Here is a 16,428-nt window from a genome sequence, read left to right on the forward strand (position 1 = left end):
CCTTCACGGTCCGATGCGGGTCTTCCCACAGCTTCTCGATGTCACTGGACCTTCCGTCTCTTACTCAGTTTTTCTGATCTCTGACCAGGGTCTCAGCAGGCTCCTGTCTGCTTCGTTTGTTGCGCTTTACCACCGGCTCTTCTCCGGTCTCACCGATCTCAGTGCAGTCGCCTATTCTTCAACTGCAGGAATCGCTATTCCTTATGCATGTAGGTTTCGCAAAATAAAATGCCATTCCTACACGTTACTTAAATGTGACAGCATTCACAAATTGTGATTACCAAATAGGTAATCGCAAATTGCGCATACAATCTCAAGGGTGAATGGGGGCCAAAATGCCACCCTAATGCAACCCCAACAAAGGTAAGTATGCACATGTGGTGCACTTCGCGAGTACTACCTGACTACAATGCTCGCGGAGTTCCTGCACTTCTGCCTTCTGTGTGGAATGATGTGGACCTCCTCTGGATCACTTCTTCTTGAAGAGGATTTCCTTCCCCGCATTGTTGAACATCCTTCTGACCTTATTGTTTCAAAAGGAAAACCAGCAACTCTAAACTGCAAGGCAGAAGGAAGGCCTACTCCCACGATTGAGTGGTATAAAGTTGGGGAACGTGTAGAGACTGACACAGATGATCCCCGATCACATCGAATGTTACTGCCCAATGGATCTTTGTTTTTCTTGCGCATTGTACATGGGCAGAAGAGCAGACCTGATGAAGGAGTTTATGTGTTGCCAGAAATTACCTCTGGGAAGCAGTGAGCCACAAGGCTTCACTAGAAGTTGCATGTAAGTACTGGAGTCTCTAATAATTGAGAACTTATTGCTGTTGTTTTATCTCCGCAATGCTTTAATGTTAACCTATTCAGTTTATGGTTGAAACATTAATTGAAAGAATGCTATCCTTTCCAAACATTTTACTATGCAGCACTTACATTATCATTGTTAAGTGATGAGCATATTGAGCGTATGGCTTCTTGAGGTAATTTGGATGATAAGGCGATGGTTGTTTTGTGCAATTGCATCACAAAATGTTCAAAATAATTGTACTTTATAATTTACAGTGGATGTAATATGTTTTGCTCTTTCCCACCTTCATCTTCTGAATTCTCAAGTGAATTCTACAGTGACATGGATGGCAAGAATCATTATTTGTAACACCTCTCGGATGCTCGCTCCCCATCTGACATTAATGGACACTAATGAGGCTCCCTTATTTTCACCCCGACCTTGTGATTGAATTTGGCACTGGAATTTATGACTATTTGACCCCACCTGGGTTTGGGTCAGCTTAATCGTTTTGGGCTCCCATGAGGTACCTGTTTTCCCCTGCCGGTCTGCCAGGACTGACCTGCTTCCTATCCCCATGTTTCTACTCCCCTCCCCATTTTCATCCTTCCTTCATTGGGGACTTCTCCCTATATGTTTGTCTATGCAACTGTAACTAAATGTAACTATGCAAAACTGTGATTCTTGTTATCCCCGACCTCGGAGACCTGAGCAACATGGCTGATGCCCAGTGGTGCTGCTAGACAGCTATAGAGGAGATTGGCCCGGGTTTTCCCCCTCGGTCATCACCTACCCATCCCGTCATTGGGCACAGTTCTCCTTGTCTCCCCGCTCTGTGTCCTTCCTCCGACAAACTACTTTAAAATTGTTTTTTAGCCTGCGATTTTATTATGCTCTTGTAACAGTTGTAATTTGTATCTTGTAACTCAATTTTCCTCATATAAAGCGCTCTGATACCTCCGGGTCTAGCCAGCCCTATACAAACCTCTTCAAACAAACAATCAAAAAAACACATGCACGCCTTAAGGGCATGTGTGTGCATCACATTGCACTTTGAAAATTGCATTTTTGTACATTCTTCATAGAAAGCACAACTTACCATCAACTTTAAGATGATGGTAATTTGCAATTCCAATTTACGAAAATGCAATTTGCTAATGCATAATTCATCACAATTAGGCACTCCCTAACTGCATTTGCAAAATAGGTAATCGCTAAAAATTTCGATTACCTATTTTGCGAATGCCTTTTGGCTTGTACATTCCAAATAACATGAACCGGTTGCGAATGGGCCAATTATGCGAATTTGCCCATTTGCAAACAGTAATATGCTTGATGCATGTGCCCCTAGATCTTTATTGATAAAGTATGTTTTTTTGTGATTTTGTGTCAATACGTTTAGTCATTTTTGAAAATGTAAGGTTTAAAGTTTTAAGATATATTTGCAGAAACTCTGAAACTCCAAAATACAAGTTGTATGATTAAATGAGGTTCCAGCACACTGATTGACCGCCTGTAACATAACACAAAATAATGCATCAGCCATTACAGGACTCAGGGACTTAATACCTTGTCCTGAGAATGTTTTTCAAAAAGGATATCAGGGGATGGCCCCTACAACTTGCAGCGGCATTCCAAGAGGGAGTCCACCTGGCCACATTTTCCTTTTTATTGTTTAGCTGTCCCTTGTAAGTGTACCACATGAGAAGGCGGACCACATTTTTTGTTAACTTGCTCGTGAAGTAGTCCAGGGTCTGGGAGGTAGTGCAATGTTTTTTTTTTTGCAGAGATGGACAAGGGCTAACTCATTGTAACTTTGGCCACAGGGATCACACCCTCAGGGACGGATGCTGAAATGTTTTGGGGATCCCATCCCCTGGGACAGAGTGATAATTTCAGGCACAGCAATCTGCCCACAGGGGAAGCTGTGTTTTGCTTAGGGGAGGGTTGTAAACTATGCTCCTCTGGAGTATATTCTCATTTGTGGCTTGCCAACATTAAGTTGGTGGGTGTGAGTTAGAGCAAGAAAATTGAGTGCTTGACTACTCCTGGGGAAGTTTATCAATGCAGGTGTTTGCGGCAGGTAGTCGCTATCGCTCGTGTTGAGAAAACTGTGACATGCATTTAGAAAGCTGCCTCTCAAATAGAAAATCTGCTTCTGTGGCACAAAGAAGCAGCACCCTCTGGAATGCCACATGGTCACATTTGTGCTGATTTTACAGCGTGGGTCAAGCTCCTGGCAGTAAAACCATCACGAAGAGGACACAACAGAATACCATGGAGTGATACTCCATGAGTTTCACAACCCCAAGTTTTACTTCCGCCTGGTGGGAGACAAGATGAAAGGGTGCTCCCACTGATGGGATCAGAAAGAAATATAGACAGCTCCTGTGTGGCCGCAGAAGATAGAGGTTGCATGTGGAGAGCCATGGGGCTGCAGGAGCCTTAGAGCCAGGGGAGCAACCTAGTGGACCACTAACAATGTGGTAAGCTGTGAGTGTCCTGCGGGGGACTGGGGATCCCACACAAAATATTTGAGAAAGTGCCATGGGGCCTTGAAAGGGGCAGGAGACATTCATTTATTAATCTTTGCTCATTGCTAGGCTTGAACCATCATTCTAATTGTGGGCTTATAAAGACACTTTGTTCGACTTTGTGGTGCTCCAATCTTGGCAAGGGAACTAGCAACATGTTTCAGAGTGTTGTGGGGTCCTGAATGGAGTTGAGCAGCACCCGAGAAATGATTGAATAAATTAACTGTACATTTTCTGGGGCCTATAAAATGTGTCCCCTGGAAAAATGTAAGATGTTTTAAAGCAATAACAGAGCTGGTGCATTTGCTGTTTAGCAGATTATTCCAGCAATCTTTGTGGATGGTTTTACAGCTGAATTATATGGCATGAGGAGTGCAAAAGAAAGACTCTCACACACGTGTATTTATGTTTTGAACAAAACTGCTGCATTTAAATGGTTATTGACATACATTGCTGTGCATGTTATTAACAAAGAGTGAATGAATTAATGAAATGAAAATTGCACTTGTATAGCGCTATCTACCCGGAGGCCTCGTAGCGCTTATGACTGAAAGCTTACTTAACGCAGGCTCGGGCAGATCAGCAGAGTTTAGCATACAAGTGGGTTTTCAGGGCTTTCCTGAAGGCAAAATGATTAGTGGTTTCTCGCAGGGGTAAAGGAAGGGTGTTCCAAAGCTTAGCCGCAGTGTTTGAGAAAGAGCGGCCTCGTCAGCGGGCTTTCCTAATTCTGATCGAGGTAGCCAATTGAAGAGTACGGGATCGGAGGGTGCGGGATGGGGCATAGGGAGTGACCAAGGGCTGTAATATTGCAGGGCCCAGGCGATAGAAAGCTTTGTGTAGAATACACATGGCCTTGAATTGAACTCTAGCTGCTATGGGGAGCCAGTGAAGCTCCCTTAGGGCATTCCTTGCTGACTGCCCGCGAGGAAGATTGTAGAGCAGCCGGGCCGCACTGTTTTGGGTGACTTGGAGCTTCTGAGTGACAAAGGATGGGGCTCCCATATAGAGAGCGTTCCCATAGTCCAGGCGAGATAGTATGAGGGCCTGGACCAGGATCCTCCTTGCCTGAAATGGAAGCAGAGGGAGCACCTTCCGCAGCATCCTCATCAATCCAAAACAGGTAGCAGCTGTTTTTGTGGCTTGGGCCAAGAAGTTCAAGGCTGTATCAAACTAGATACCCAAGCTTTTTATTTGGGGCTTGGGGACGGGAGGTGGGCCCAGACATGGTGGCCAGATGGATGCAAAGACAGAGGGAGAAGGATTACCCAATAGAATGACATCTGTCTTCTCCCCATTAAGTTTTAAACAGGAAGATTGCATCCATCTGGCAACAGCCTCCAGACAGGGGCCTAAGGTGTTTGACGATCCCTCCGAGTGGTCTAACGAGACCACCAGTTGGGTATCGTCTGCGTAGGTGACAATACGCACACCGAAGGGATGGACTATCCTGTCTAGGGGTTTCATGTAGGTGTTAAACAGGGTGGGGCTCAGGGATGAACCCTGAGGAACCCCACACCTGAGTGGATGTTTAGGTGACACCACCTCACCCTCAAAGACCTGGAAAAAGTGGTCAGCCAGGAAGGAAGTCAGCCATTCCAGGGCCGCGCCAGACACGCCCATGTCCGCCAGACGTTGTAATAGCGTGACATGGTTTACCGTGTCGAACGCGGCGCTGATGTCTAATAAGATGATGGCGACTTTTCCTCCCCGGTCTAACACTGCTCTTGCCTCCTCTGTTACCGCTAGGAGGGCGGTTTCAGTCCCATGTAAAGGGCGAAACCCTGTCTGAGAGGCACGCAGAAGGCTATTTGATTCCAAATAGTTCATCAAGGTGTTATATACGTGCCTCTCCAGCAGTTTGCTTAGCCAGGGGAGCAAGGAGAAAGGACGGTAATTCGCCAGGTTGGACTGGTCAAGATTGGGCTTCTTCAACAAGGCCCTCACCATCGCACATTTCCATGATGGAGGTACGACTTTAGAGGAGATGGAAGTGTTGAGCACGTCCAATATGACCGGGCGAATCACGTCCATAGCCTTGCTGAGGGTCTGAGGGGGTGCAGGGTCATTGGGGGAGCCAGAGGTAGTTTTAGAAATAAGTTTGTCTAGGACTGGAGTATCCAAGAGTGGGATTGTATCAAGCCTACAGGGAACAGAAGCCTCAGAGGCTGTGGAAACAAGGGGTTCCGGATCGTTATTGACAATCCCAAAAGAGGAGTATATAGTCTGGATTTTACCAGAAAAGAAAGCAGCTAGATCATTGCAGCGGTTTTGGGCACCGTCCGCAGAGGGGCATTCTGCAGGGGGGGAAATGATTGACTTAACAATTTTAAAAATGTCCCTAGGGGCATTGGCGGCTGTGTTAATTTTGCTACCGTAAAAAGAAGCTTGTGCCGCCTTTAACTCCTGTTTATAGAGTCTAATGGCCGCTCTGTATTTGTCCTTCCTAAGTTTGGAGTAGTCCTGTCTCCAGGCTCTTTCGTATTTACGACAGGCTAATTTCATGGTCTTGAAAGTGGGCGTGAACCATGGGGATGCTTTAGGTCTTTTCGTGGGGTTACAGCCCTGTACAGGGAGTACCCTGTCAAGTGTGGAGGTAATCCAATCATCAAAGTTGTTAGCTGCTGTGTAGGCATTCAGTGTCTTCCTAGGTTTATCTCTAACCAGGGCATCTTCCCAATCAAGGAGGGGAAGAGAGGACCATTTCCTACCTCGATGTTTAACGAGGCCGTGGGTGAGGGGAGGGGGATTTGTACGCCAGGTAAAAGGAATCAAGAAATGATCCGTCCAAGGTAATGGAATAGGGGGCTCAACTATGAGGATATCAATATTGCTATAAATATGGTCAAGCAAGTGGCCTCTGTTGTGGGTTGCATGGAACCCCTTTTGATGTAAATCCAGCGCTTGAAGGTTAGTGCAAAGGGTGTTAGCTGCAGTATCGTGGGGATCATCTAGATGCAAGTTGAGATCCCCCAGCAGGGTGAAATTGGATGAGGATAACACGATACTTGCAGTAAGATCCGTAATTTTTGTGATGAAATTATTAAGAACGCCAGGAGGACGGTAGGCCAGGATGCCCGAGAAGGTGGTAGTAGGGGAGAGTTCTAGCGAGAAGGGTAGACTTTCGCAGGTTGCTGAAGTGGTGGGGGTGGTTCGGCATTTGTAGCTGTCACGATAAACAATAGCCACTCCCCCCCTCTCCCAGTCTGGCGGTCCAATCTTTTTAACGTAAATCCCTGTGGAATCGCCCAGACAATAGCTGGATCATTGTCTATGTGAAGCCAGGTTTCCATTAGGAAGAGAGCGTGGGGGTTGAGCTCTTCAATCAATGCGCGTAGTTCGGTTACAGACAGACCTACAATTTAGTAGAAACATTTTCCATTCATGAATAGGAGGTAAAGGGCGGGACTGAAGGGGAGGTGGGCTCCAGTTGCAGGATTTACAGACATAGTCAGTGTTGAGTGGTAAGAACGTGTGATCACATGTCTGAGAAATGGAGGGACGAAGATCAAGAAGAGAAGAAAAATCATAAGACAGCGGAGGGCCTACCATGGTAAAAAGAAACAGAACCTAGACACCAGTCAGCAGGAAACGTCTGGAAGCGGACTGGCGCAGACTGGCTTCTCTTTGGCCCCTCTTCGGTGCGTCTACGGCGCTACCGCTGCGCGTCACCGCTGCGCGGGCAAGTGTGGGGCTAAATAGGTTAGGCGGGGTGGGAGACTAGCGCGTCAGCCCACCGAAGATGGCCGCCTCCGATGGAGCAACCAGGTAGTGGTGCCGCTTGCCTCCCTCCACAACAAACAGCACTGGTTGCTGCGGTGGACCGGGGAGTGAGCGAGCCCAATACAAGTTTTAAAACAATATGTGCAGTTTTTAAAATATTCTAAAACGAGAGCTAAGCAGGAATACAAGAAAACGCTTGTAGCAGTCCTACTTGCTACCAAGCGCCAGCGCTACGAAATTCTCACAGTCAATCTCGAGCGCTCTTCTAGCCGGCCCTTAAGTAATCAGGGCGGGGTGGGAGCCTAGCGCGTCAACCCACCGAAGATGGCCGCCTCCGATGGAGCAACCAGGAAGTGGTGCCGCTTGCCTCCCTCCACAACAAACAGCACTGGTTGCTGCGGTGGACCGGGGAGTGAGCGAGCCCAATACAAGTTTTAAAACAATATGTGCAGTTTTTAAAATATTCTAAAACGAGAGCTAAGCAGGAATACAAGAAAACGCTTGTAGCAGTCCTACTTGCTACCAAGCGCCAGCGCTATGAAATTCTCACAGTCAATCTCGAGCGCTCTTCTAGCCGGCCCTTAAGTAATCAGGGCGGGGTGGGACACTAGCGCGTCAACCCACCGAAGATGGCCGCCTCCGATGGAGCAACCAGGAAGTGGTGCTGCTTGCCTCCCTCCACAACAAACAGCACAGGTTGCTGCGGTGGACCGGGGAGTGAGCGACCCCAATACAAGTTTTAAAACAATATGTGCCGTTTTTAAAATATTCTAAAACGAGAGCTAAGCAGGAATACAAGAAAACGCTTGTAGCAGTCCTACTTGCTACCAAGCGCCAGCGCTACGAAATTCTCACAGTCATTTGAATAAAGTTTTGGATTCTATCTGTTTCAATATTAAGTCTTAACATGTGATTATTATTTTATTAAGGTAGGGATCAGCTTGTTATATATTGATATGGTGACTCTTTGACAAAGCCAGTAGGCCTGCCTTATTTAAAATGGCACCTATATTTATTATGTTGTTGTGTCTTGCATGGGTGGGGGAGGTTGTTATTTTGTGGATCTTGCTGTTTTTTTACATTGTTACTGAAAGTATTTACAGGTAACGAATGTACACAGATGTAGCTTAATGCATAGCATTTAGTAGTAGGGCCTAGGAGATGGAGACTGCAATGGGATTCACTCAGTTTCCTGAGTGTTAGAAAGCTGGAGGACCACTTGGTGTGGACCTGGTTTCAACATCGTTCTCCACAGGCCAGCAACTGCCACTTCCCAGCATGACTCAATCCAGAAAGAAGAGTTTCTGGGGCCACTGGTCTTGTAATGCAGGATCACTGAATTTATCAAGAAGTTAACAAGAAAGGTGTAGGGAGAAAAAGGTTGAATGTAGATGTGTGTGATAGTATGTGCCAATGTGAGTGAGCATATGCCTACTAGTGGGTGAGAGGATGTCTGTGTCTTAAAAAAAGAGTTGGGCTCACCCTTGCATAATGTGACTGATCCCTGAAATAGTGCAGCTATTCCTAGCAACATCTTGTATATTCGTGCAAAAAAATAGAAGGGTTAATAATGGTAACAGGATTGCTATTGGTGCAGAATACTGACCCATCCCTGCACTTTGTGTGGTCTTTGCTAGCATTATGCTAGTAAACCCTTGTATAATGTATGTCCATCAGTGACATTTGTGAGCATTCTTTACGACATTTTCTTTGTTCCTGGCTGAGTGATGGCTCCCCTGACCCATGCTGTGGCTATTCCTAGTGTAAACCTGAGTATGGTGCATATGATCAGCCCATCAGTGACACCGTGTGCAATCTTGGTAGTATGCTGACTAGACCTGAATAATAGTGCCCAATCCATGTTACGTTTGTTGGCACTCATTGATCCATAATGAATATTCCTGCATATTAGTGGTGCACCCTTGACATTGGGAGGGAAAGAATATATGTCTATCCTTGAAAGTAGTGGGTCAGGTGTAACATAAGTGTGTACATTCAAACCCGTAAATTTATTTTTTCTAATGTATTTATGGTGCATCAGTGACATATTTTGAGCATTGCATGCTGCCTAGCAAGGCATAATATTGGAGCACAGTTAGCATATTTATGGACCCCCTTAGGGATCTGCTGCCTTTCATAGACACATTTGTAACCCCTCAGTGACATATTGTGAGCCCTCTTGGTAACATGCTGACTATGGCTGCATAATAGTGGCCCACTACTTGCACAATCACCAGCCACAGCTGGATGTATAGGAATGGCAAATTAAACGTAGCAGGATTTCCAATACATGTGCCTCTATTAATATAGTAAATGGTTGCCTCATAAATTTTTATGAAGATATTTTTATGTCAAGTGAAAATGTACATTCGTGCTTCAGGCTTCACCAAAAGGAAGTAAATAATTTAAGAAAAAAATATGTGCCTCATATTTTAAATCCAAATAGTGAATGTGAAGAACTATGTCGATTTTAAGTGGAAGGAGGCATAAGTATGTGGTCCACAGTATACTATGGGCTCTTAACAAATGACATTCAGTTAAGGTGGACATGCATTAGAAGGCCATCCTGATGTATGCGAGCTGTGACCGGAGGCGATGCTGCTCCTATCAGCATCAAGGACTAACACAGGTTTTGAAGGAAAAGGCAGAAAAATAACCAAAATGTGGTAAAAATGTTTGTATTTATACTTTAATAAGGAAATGCAAATGTACTAGGCACTGCGTTTTGCTATATACAAACATAAGAGAACAGTGCTGAACAAATACAACATACATCAATCCTACATAGCAGAGATTGGGCACCTGAGAGTGTCCATGTGGTATGCACCCCATATTGTGACCAGGACAGCAGGGAGTGTCCATGTGGTGTGTACTCCATATTGTAATCTGGGCAGCGAGGATTGTCCTTGTAGTTTGTACCATGTTGTAATCAATATCATCACTAAAACAAAACTTAAATTTGAAAGTTGCAGATCAATTACTTTCCTTTCTTATTTAAGAAGCACAGATCAGTTTGATTTTTGCTTCTTATTGGCAGCCCTTCAATATCTAACCATCAAGTGTCAATCAGGCAATGTTGGATTTAAAAAAAAAGGAGATAACATTAGAGACCAGTGTATTAGCATGCCAATCCAAATCATGATTTTGTGTTCATTAATATAACCCTTGATCACAACTTTGATCATAACAATCTAACATAGTTTCGTGTACATTACATGAGAAAGATGACTACATGGTGTTATGTTTGCTTTTCTTTAGCCTTTTCCAAGTGCCAATGAAGGAGCAATATTTTTGACTGAGCTTGGTTCTCTGGTACAGACAGACTCAAAATCACACCAGAAGACAAAATAAAATAATCAATCAACTCATTATTTTTATTTTTAAAATCAAAGACCTAGAGTACATTATCAAGGAGATTGTAACCATAACTCAGGCACTACAGAACCTTCTGAAGGTGGACAATTTTTTACAGGCACGTTTTTGTAATATTGATTCATTTCACTGCTATGATTAACACCATTAGCCAGATCACAAAACATTTTTGAGCGAGGCAATTTCATGTCTTTTTTGCAAGTTAAGATACTTGCTTGTTCCAAACACCTTTTACCATTGTATCTTGAAACTAGGATTCTATAGCCGGTGATGTGTAAGAAGAATGTTTGTGAGTTTTTGACACGTGGAGATGTGTTCTGTTGTTTTTAGTAATCTTTTGTTTTTGTGATGCATTGTTGCAAGGTTATTTTGTTCTGTAGTTGTTGGGTTTAGTTTTGATTATTTGATCATGATGTGCTCAGATATGTTTTAGCCTCTAGTTGGACAGCTTTGTTTATATTATTGCATTATGTAGAATTTTTTACATTAGACATTTTTACAGATTTAGCTTGGTTTCCAAAAGCTGTACATAACTTGCTAGTTCCTCTGACAGTAAATCTGAAAGTAGTTTGAGAAGGAAAAATAGCTTTTTTCCAGTACCTCAACTACTTAAGACACAAGTCTTACTACAATTAAAACAAAATGGTGGATGAAGACAACAGTCCAAGTTTCAGACTTAGTATCAACACTTCAATGACAGGCCATGTCTTCAAATAATAAAATGGGTTTCCCCTCTTCCAGTCAAAGGCCAGTCCCATATGGTTTGGAGGTTCATCGATCTTGAGACTTTTTTCCTCAGGCTCAATAAAAGTACAGTTTATTTGATATTAAATGTTAATTGTCAGAGTCAGGGATTCTTCTGTTATTTTGAAGGCAGGTGGGAATTCTCTGAAAGGCAGTCTTCTTGATGCCTCCTGTGTTCCAAGCAGCTCTCTGAATTAAGAGTGATTGTACCCCCAATTAACGCTGAACCATAAGATAATCAGGGATTGTGTCACCCTGGACCAAGCCAACAAAATTCCATGACAAGAATATTTTAACTAAGCTTTGACATCCAGACATATTTTGTTCTGCGGATAAAGTAACTAAAGATAGTTTGGTATGGGTATAAATAAACTTATTGGAGCGAATGAAGGTAGCGAGGGAGGAGATTGAACTAATAAAACCTACGGTTAAAATCCATTTCCTGTTAAACACTATCCCTGCGATTGAACCCAATTTGAGGATTGTTACTAAACCATTTCGACGCCTGCTTCTAATGAGATTCCGTTTATGTGGGAAATTCACAAGGCTGGGGCAGGACGTGTTATTAAGGTCCATATACCTGTGATAGTTTTTCGATACAGGACACAATGCACTTTATTATGTTTTGTGATCATTATTGCGCTATCCGCAGTCGGTTTTTAGTCCCAATCTAAAAGGAAGAGACTTTATTCAGGTTAAACCCACTCTATTGTACTTACAAAAGTTTAATGATCCATGTGAGATTTTTAATATTGCGAGCTTTCTTGTTGCAGCAGTGAGGCTTAAAAAAATCCGGCACCCCATGCTGGTATAAGAATACTGTAAAGCCCATGTTACTACTTTTTTAATACTTGCAATTTTATCACTAATTTTTTTTATTGTAATGGTGTATTGCCCTTATTGTTTTAACCATAGTAAAGATTTTATGTATTCATGAATTTTATTTTATTCCCGCCCTAATTTGTTTAAATCACCCTATTATTGAAGAATCGGTTATGACATTCTATTGTGTAATGTATGTGTTTTTACTGTTTACTGTTTTCACTCTTCTGGGGTGTATACATACCTCCCTACAATAGTTTCTACTATTGAAGAACTTCTCTCTCTGCCACTCATACCTACATTCAGTAGAGTGTCCCTCCCACCACTAGGAATATGACTCTTTATGCCAGTTCCCCAATCCGCCTCAGGGACCCTGCACATTATTTACAGAAATGTTGGTTAAACAGATGCAGTTCATTCTGTGCTATCCACAAACAATTTCTGATTTGCATGAGCCTGATTCTCCTTTCTAAAACTCTCTACATCTGTCAAAAAACAATATACATTATTATCAATAGTTGCTGCAGCCTTTTACTTAACTAGTTTCCAGAAGTCAACTGCTCCTTGTCCTACAGAAGTTAATTTGCAGATTAGAGTAAAACTGTTCATCTCTCTACAAGGCCCGATTCACATTTAAGTATGTTTATACTTTGTAGTAAGTTTACTGCTTTCAGCATTCTACTCACAAATGTTGATACAATTACTACAGAAATTGCAAGTTATATGTCTCTACCCCAAGAGTAATGCAAGTGACTTACTCTTGGGTGACTTCCCTCCCTAAACCCTTCACTGGCCCTCCCTAACCCTTTCTTACTCCTCTCTAAGAGCATCCCCTTTCATAGTAAGTCTTCTTCTTTTCACACCCACTCCCTGTGTCCATCCTACATTTGTGATTAAAATCTATACTTACATGAGTAGACACTGCGCAGTTGGGTTATTGTACATTAGGTAGAATTACAAAATGCCCTACAAAAATGCATTTTTGTGAATCAGGTCTATTGTGCTCAGGATGGTAATTTAGAAGGTGCACATGCAGTGCCATGTTTAGTGATTTTAAGAACAGAAAAAAATGCCAGTCTATGCACATTTTCTCATTTATTCACCTAAAACCTACTGTCCCAATGGTACACTTTAAACTATGGAAGCCCTGTCCATGGCAAAGTCCACTCAAATGTTCCTTACTAATTTAGCAAGTACACCTTTGAGCATCAAATCTAACCCAAGGAAAAGATAGACGTCTCTTTTAATATGAGCCATATTTCAGATGCAGACTGCCTCCCATTATGCAATGCCTGACGTTATGTCTGTACCCATGCCTGCATTTTACCTGTTAGGCTAGATCAAACCTTTGTAACCCATAATTCCTAGTATGGATCAATGTATTTTGAGTGTAAAACAAAAATCAAAATCAATAAATATGCAATAAATATATTGCACATTATAATTGTATCTGAGGCTCATTCCTTATTCTATGATCTTAGACCTGTTTTTTTTCTTCAAAGCATCTTTGAACTCTTTGTTTTTAAGAGTGTAGATTATGGGGTTGCACAAAGGCACTACTCCATTGTAAACCAAGAAGAACATTTTGCTCTCGCTCGCTGAGTACATAGAGACTGGCCTTAAATAGACAAACATGATGGCTCCATAAAATAAAATAACCACTGTGAGGTGAGAAGCACAGGTGGAGAAGGCCTTTTGCCTCTGGGTAGTGGTCTGCATTTTCAGAATGGCTGAGATGATTTTGATGTATGAAGTGATAATTAAAATCCATGAGAATATTACCAATATGGCAGCAAGGATGAAAGTCATTGTTTCAATGGTACGAGTGCTGTTGCAGGAAAGTGTCAGCAGGGCGTCGGTGTCACAGTAGAAGTGGTTAATTTCATGAGTCTTACAGAAGGAGAATGTGGATAAAATAACAGTGTGAAATATTGGCTCCAGGAAGCCTAAAATCCATGCTCCGGTGACCATATGTAGACAAACAGATCTATTCATCATCATTGTGTACTGTAAGGGATTGCAAATGGCTACATAGCGATCAAAAGACATGATGGTGAGCAGAAGGAATTCTATTGCAATCATGGCTATGAAAAAGTACATCTGCAGCAGACATTCCTTGAGAGTAATTCGTGTTTTTGAAGGAAAGAAGCTGGCCAGCATTCTTGGGATTGTGACAGAAGTGTAAGAGATATCTATAAAAGACAGGTTTGTAAGAAAGAAGTACATGGGTGTGTGTAGTTGTGGCTTTGAGTAAATGACTGATATGACAGTAAGGTTACCAGAAACTGCTATTAGATACAAAAGCAGGCATCCAACAAATATGGGAACTCGCAAGTTGGAAAGATCAGCGAACCCCACAAAAACAAATTCTGCCAGGTAAGTTTGATTGATATCTCCCATCTGAAAATAAATAAAACATTATTGTTTAGAAAGTCTAAAACAAAAGATGGGTAACATTTTGAAGTAGATTGACTTTGGGTACTTTGCATGTGAGTGCTCAAGTAAATGATTACATTTTAAATTTAAAGTTACATTAAGTCCAAATTCTTACATTATTATTATTTTGAAGGTAGACAGAATTATGAAGTTAAGAGAGACAATTCTCCTGCTCATTAGTCATCAAACCAACCCCAAATATGGAGCATTTTTAGTTACTCTGAACTCTTAATGAAGCTTCATGTTGACTTTATTAGAATATGGACAAATAAGTGGATCAGCAGGATAAAAGACTTAAACTCACAAAAGGGGATTATGATTGTAAAATGACTAAGCTATTTTGGCACACTAGGTGACAGTTGCACCAAATCAGCTAATGCAAAGTTAGCATCATGTGAATGATCAGTCTACGGCAGTCTTATTCTCTTGCTGCACAGTCGTAGCATTTGTGTTTGCTCCTCCACTCTAACAGGTGAAGCGCTGCTGTAATTGTTCCTCACTCCATTGAAGTTCTCAAATGCTCACTTTCCCAAAAGAAGAGATTACATGCAACTTTCTCGGGTCTACCTAGCATTGTTTACTGTGCTACACAATGCACATGCCTTTGCTTCCACATCACATCCATGTGTCTGTGTTGCACTGGAAAGGATGGGCTCATCAATCAGTGTACCAGTAGGAGGGGAAAGATTATCATCGATTCGGAATGTATGTCTTATGGTGCTCAAGGCCTGCCATGTGCTTGCCTGAAATTGGTGTATATAGTGTACCACTGCCTCCCTTCTCAGTTTCAGAGCTGGGCAGTTACAAAAGAGAAACCTAGGAAATACACTGGGTGTACTCTTGTGTTTTATCCTGATCTGTACCATACATGTATATTCTGCTTGTGAATTCTTCTTCCTCCTATCTATATCTTTCCTTGTTATCTTGACAACTTACGTTGCTCTGTAGGTCTGACATAATGATTCACATTTGTAGCACCCTTAAGCACACATGCCACCAGAGAGAAAGAGCTTTGAAAGATGCAATGTAATAAATAACAAGCTCTGATGTTCAGATGAAAGTAAGCCTTTTAAGTAGATGAGAAAAGTATGCATGTAGTTTGCGTACATGTTTGTACAGCATGTACTACCTATTTACATATTTCAAAGGTTGCACTTGTATGTGCAGCAAATTGAACTGCAGTATGGTGGATGACATCATCAGTGATGTCATCAATTAATTCATTGAACATGTCATGAATAATGTAATGTGTAGGATTATAAGCAGTGCATGGTGAGGTGCAAATTAGAGTTAGCTTAGATAACTGTAACTGAGGAATTTCAAAGGGTGTGTTTTAAGTGGCCATCCCAGCAAACTATAACATCATTTTAACCTTCATTTTTTCTCAGTGAATAGCTAGTAGGTAGTTATAGGTAGGATCAAAGTTTCCATAAGAAAATAATGTTTTGTTTTGCCAAGCACTTAGACACCGCTTGATGAAAATTCATGAAATTGTTCCAAAACGTTTCCTTTTGAGTTTAGCTGGTGTTTTGAAAGTTTAGGGGTGATCCGTCAAGCAGAGGCCAAAAAACTAGGGGTTCCCAATACACGTTTTCTCCTTATAATGTCTATAGGGATTTTTGAACACGACTACAGCCTGAAACGCTGAACCAAATTACCCCAAATTTAGCAGAAAGAGAGATGTTGGTCCTGAAAGTGTGTCTTTGTAATTTGGTGTATATCCATGTTGGTATTATTTAATATTTATAACTTTAAAAAATATAAATTTCTGGGGACATGAGTACTTAAAGTTGACTTGTGGATCCTACTTAAATTTCATTGGCTGCCAACACTTTAACCAGGAGGTGTAGGCACCCATCTTGGAACTTGGATTGAAGCTGAGTCCTGCAAAAACAGTGAAAAATAAAGAAAAGGGGCCAGGGTTTAGAAGGATTTTTTTCTATTTTACTGCAAATGTGTGGATGATTTAAAAAAAAAAAAGATGCATAGGTACCAGCGCATCTTTTAAAA

General features: G+C 42.1%; 1 protein-coding gene across 1 annotated transcript; it reads right to left on the reverse strand.

Moving 5' to 3' along the window:
• Positions 1 to 13,446: 13,446 nt before the first annotated feature.
• LOC147700714 (olfactory receptor 5A2-like) lies at positions 13,447 to 14,064 on the reverse strand. The gene has a single exon (XM_086929192.1). The coding sequence runs from the start codon at positions 14,062 to 14,064 to the stop codon at positions 13,447 to 13,449; it is 618 nt and encodes a 205-aa protein (XP_086785318.1).
• Positions 14,065 to 16,428: the final 2,364 nt, after the last annotated feature.

This window comes from Lissotriton vulgaris, chromosome 7, assembly GCF_964263255.1.
Source record: "Lissotriton vulgaris chromosome 7, aLisVul1.2, whole genome shotgun sequence".
NCBI lineage: Eukaryota > Metazoa > Chordata > Amphibia > Caudata > Salamandridae > Lissotriton > Lissotriton vulgaris.

What these genes read in the sequence shown, in the direction of transcription:
- LOC147700714 (XM_086929192.1), bottom strand. Translation starts at nt 14,064, where the DNA reads ATGATTGCAATAGAATTCCTTCTGCTCACCATCATGTCTTTTGATCGC.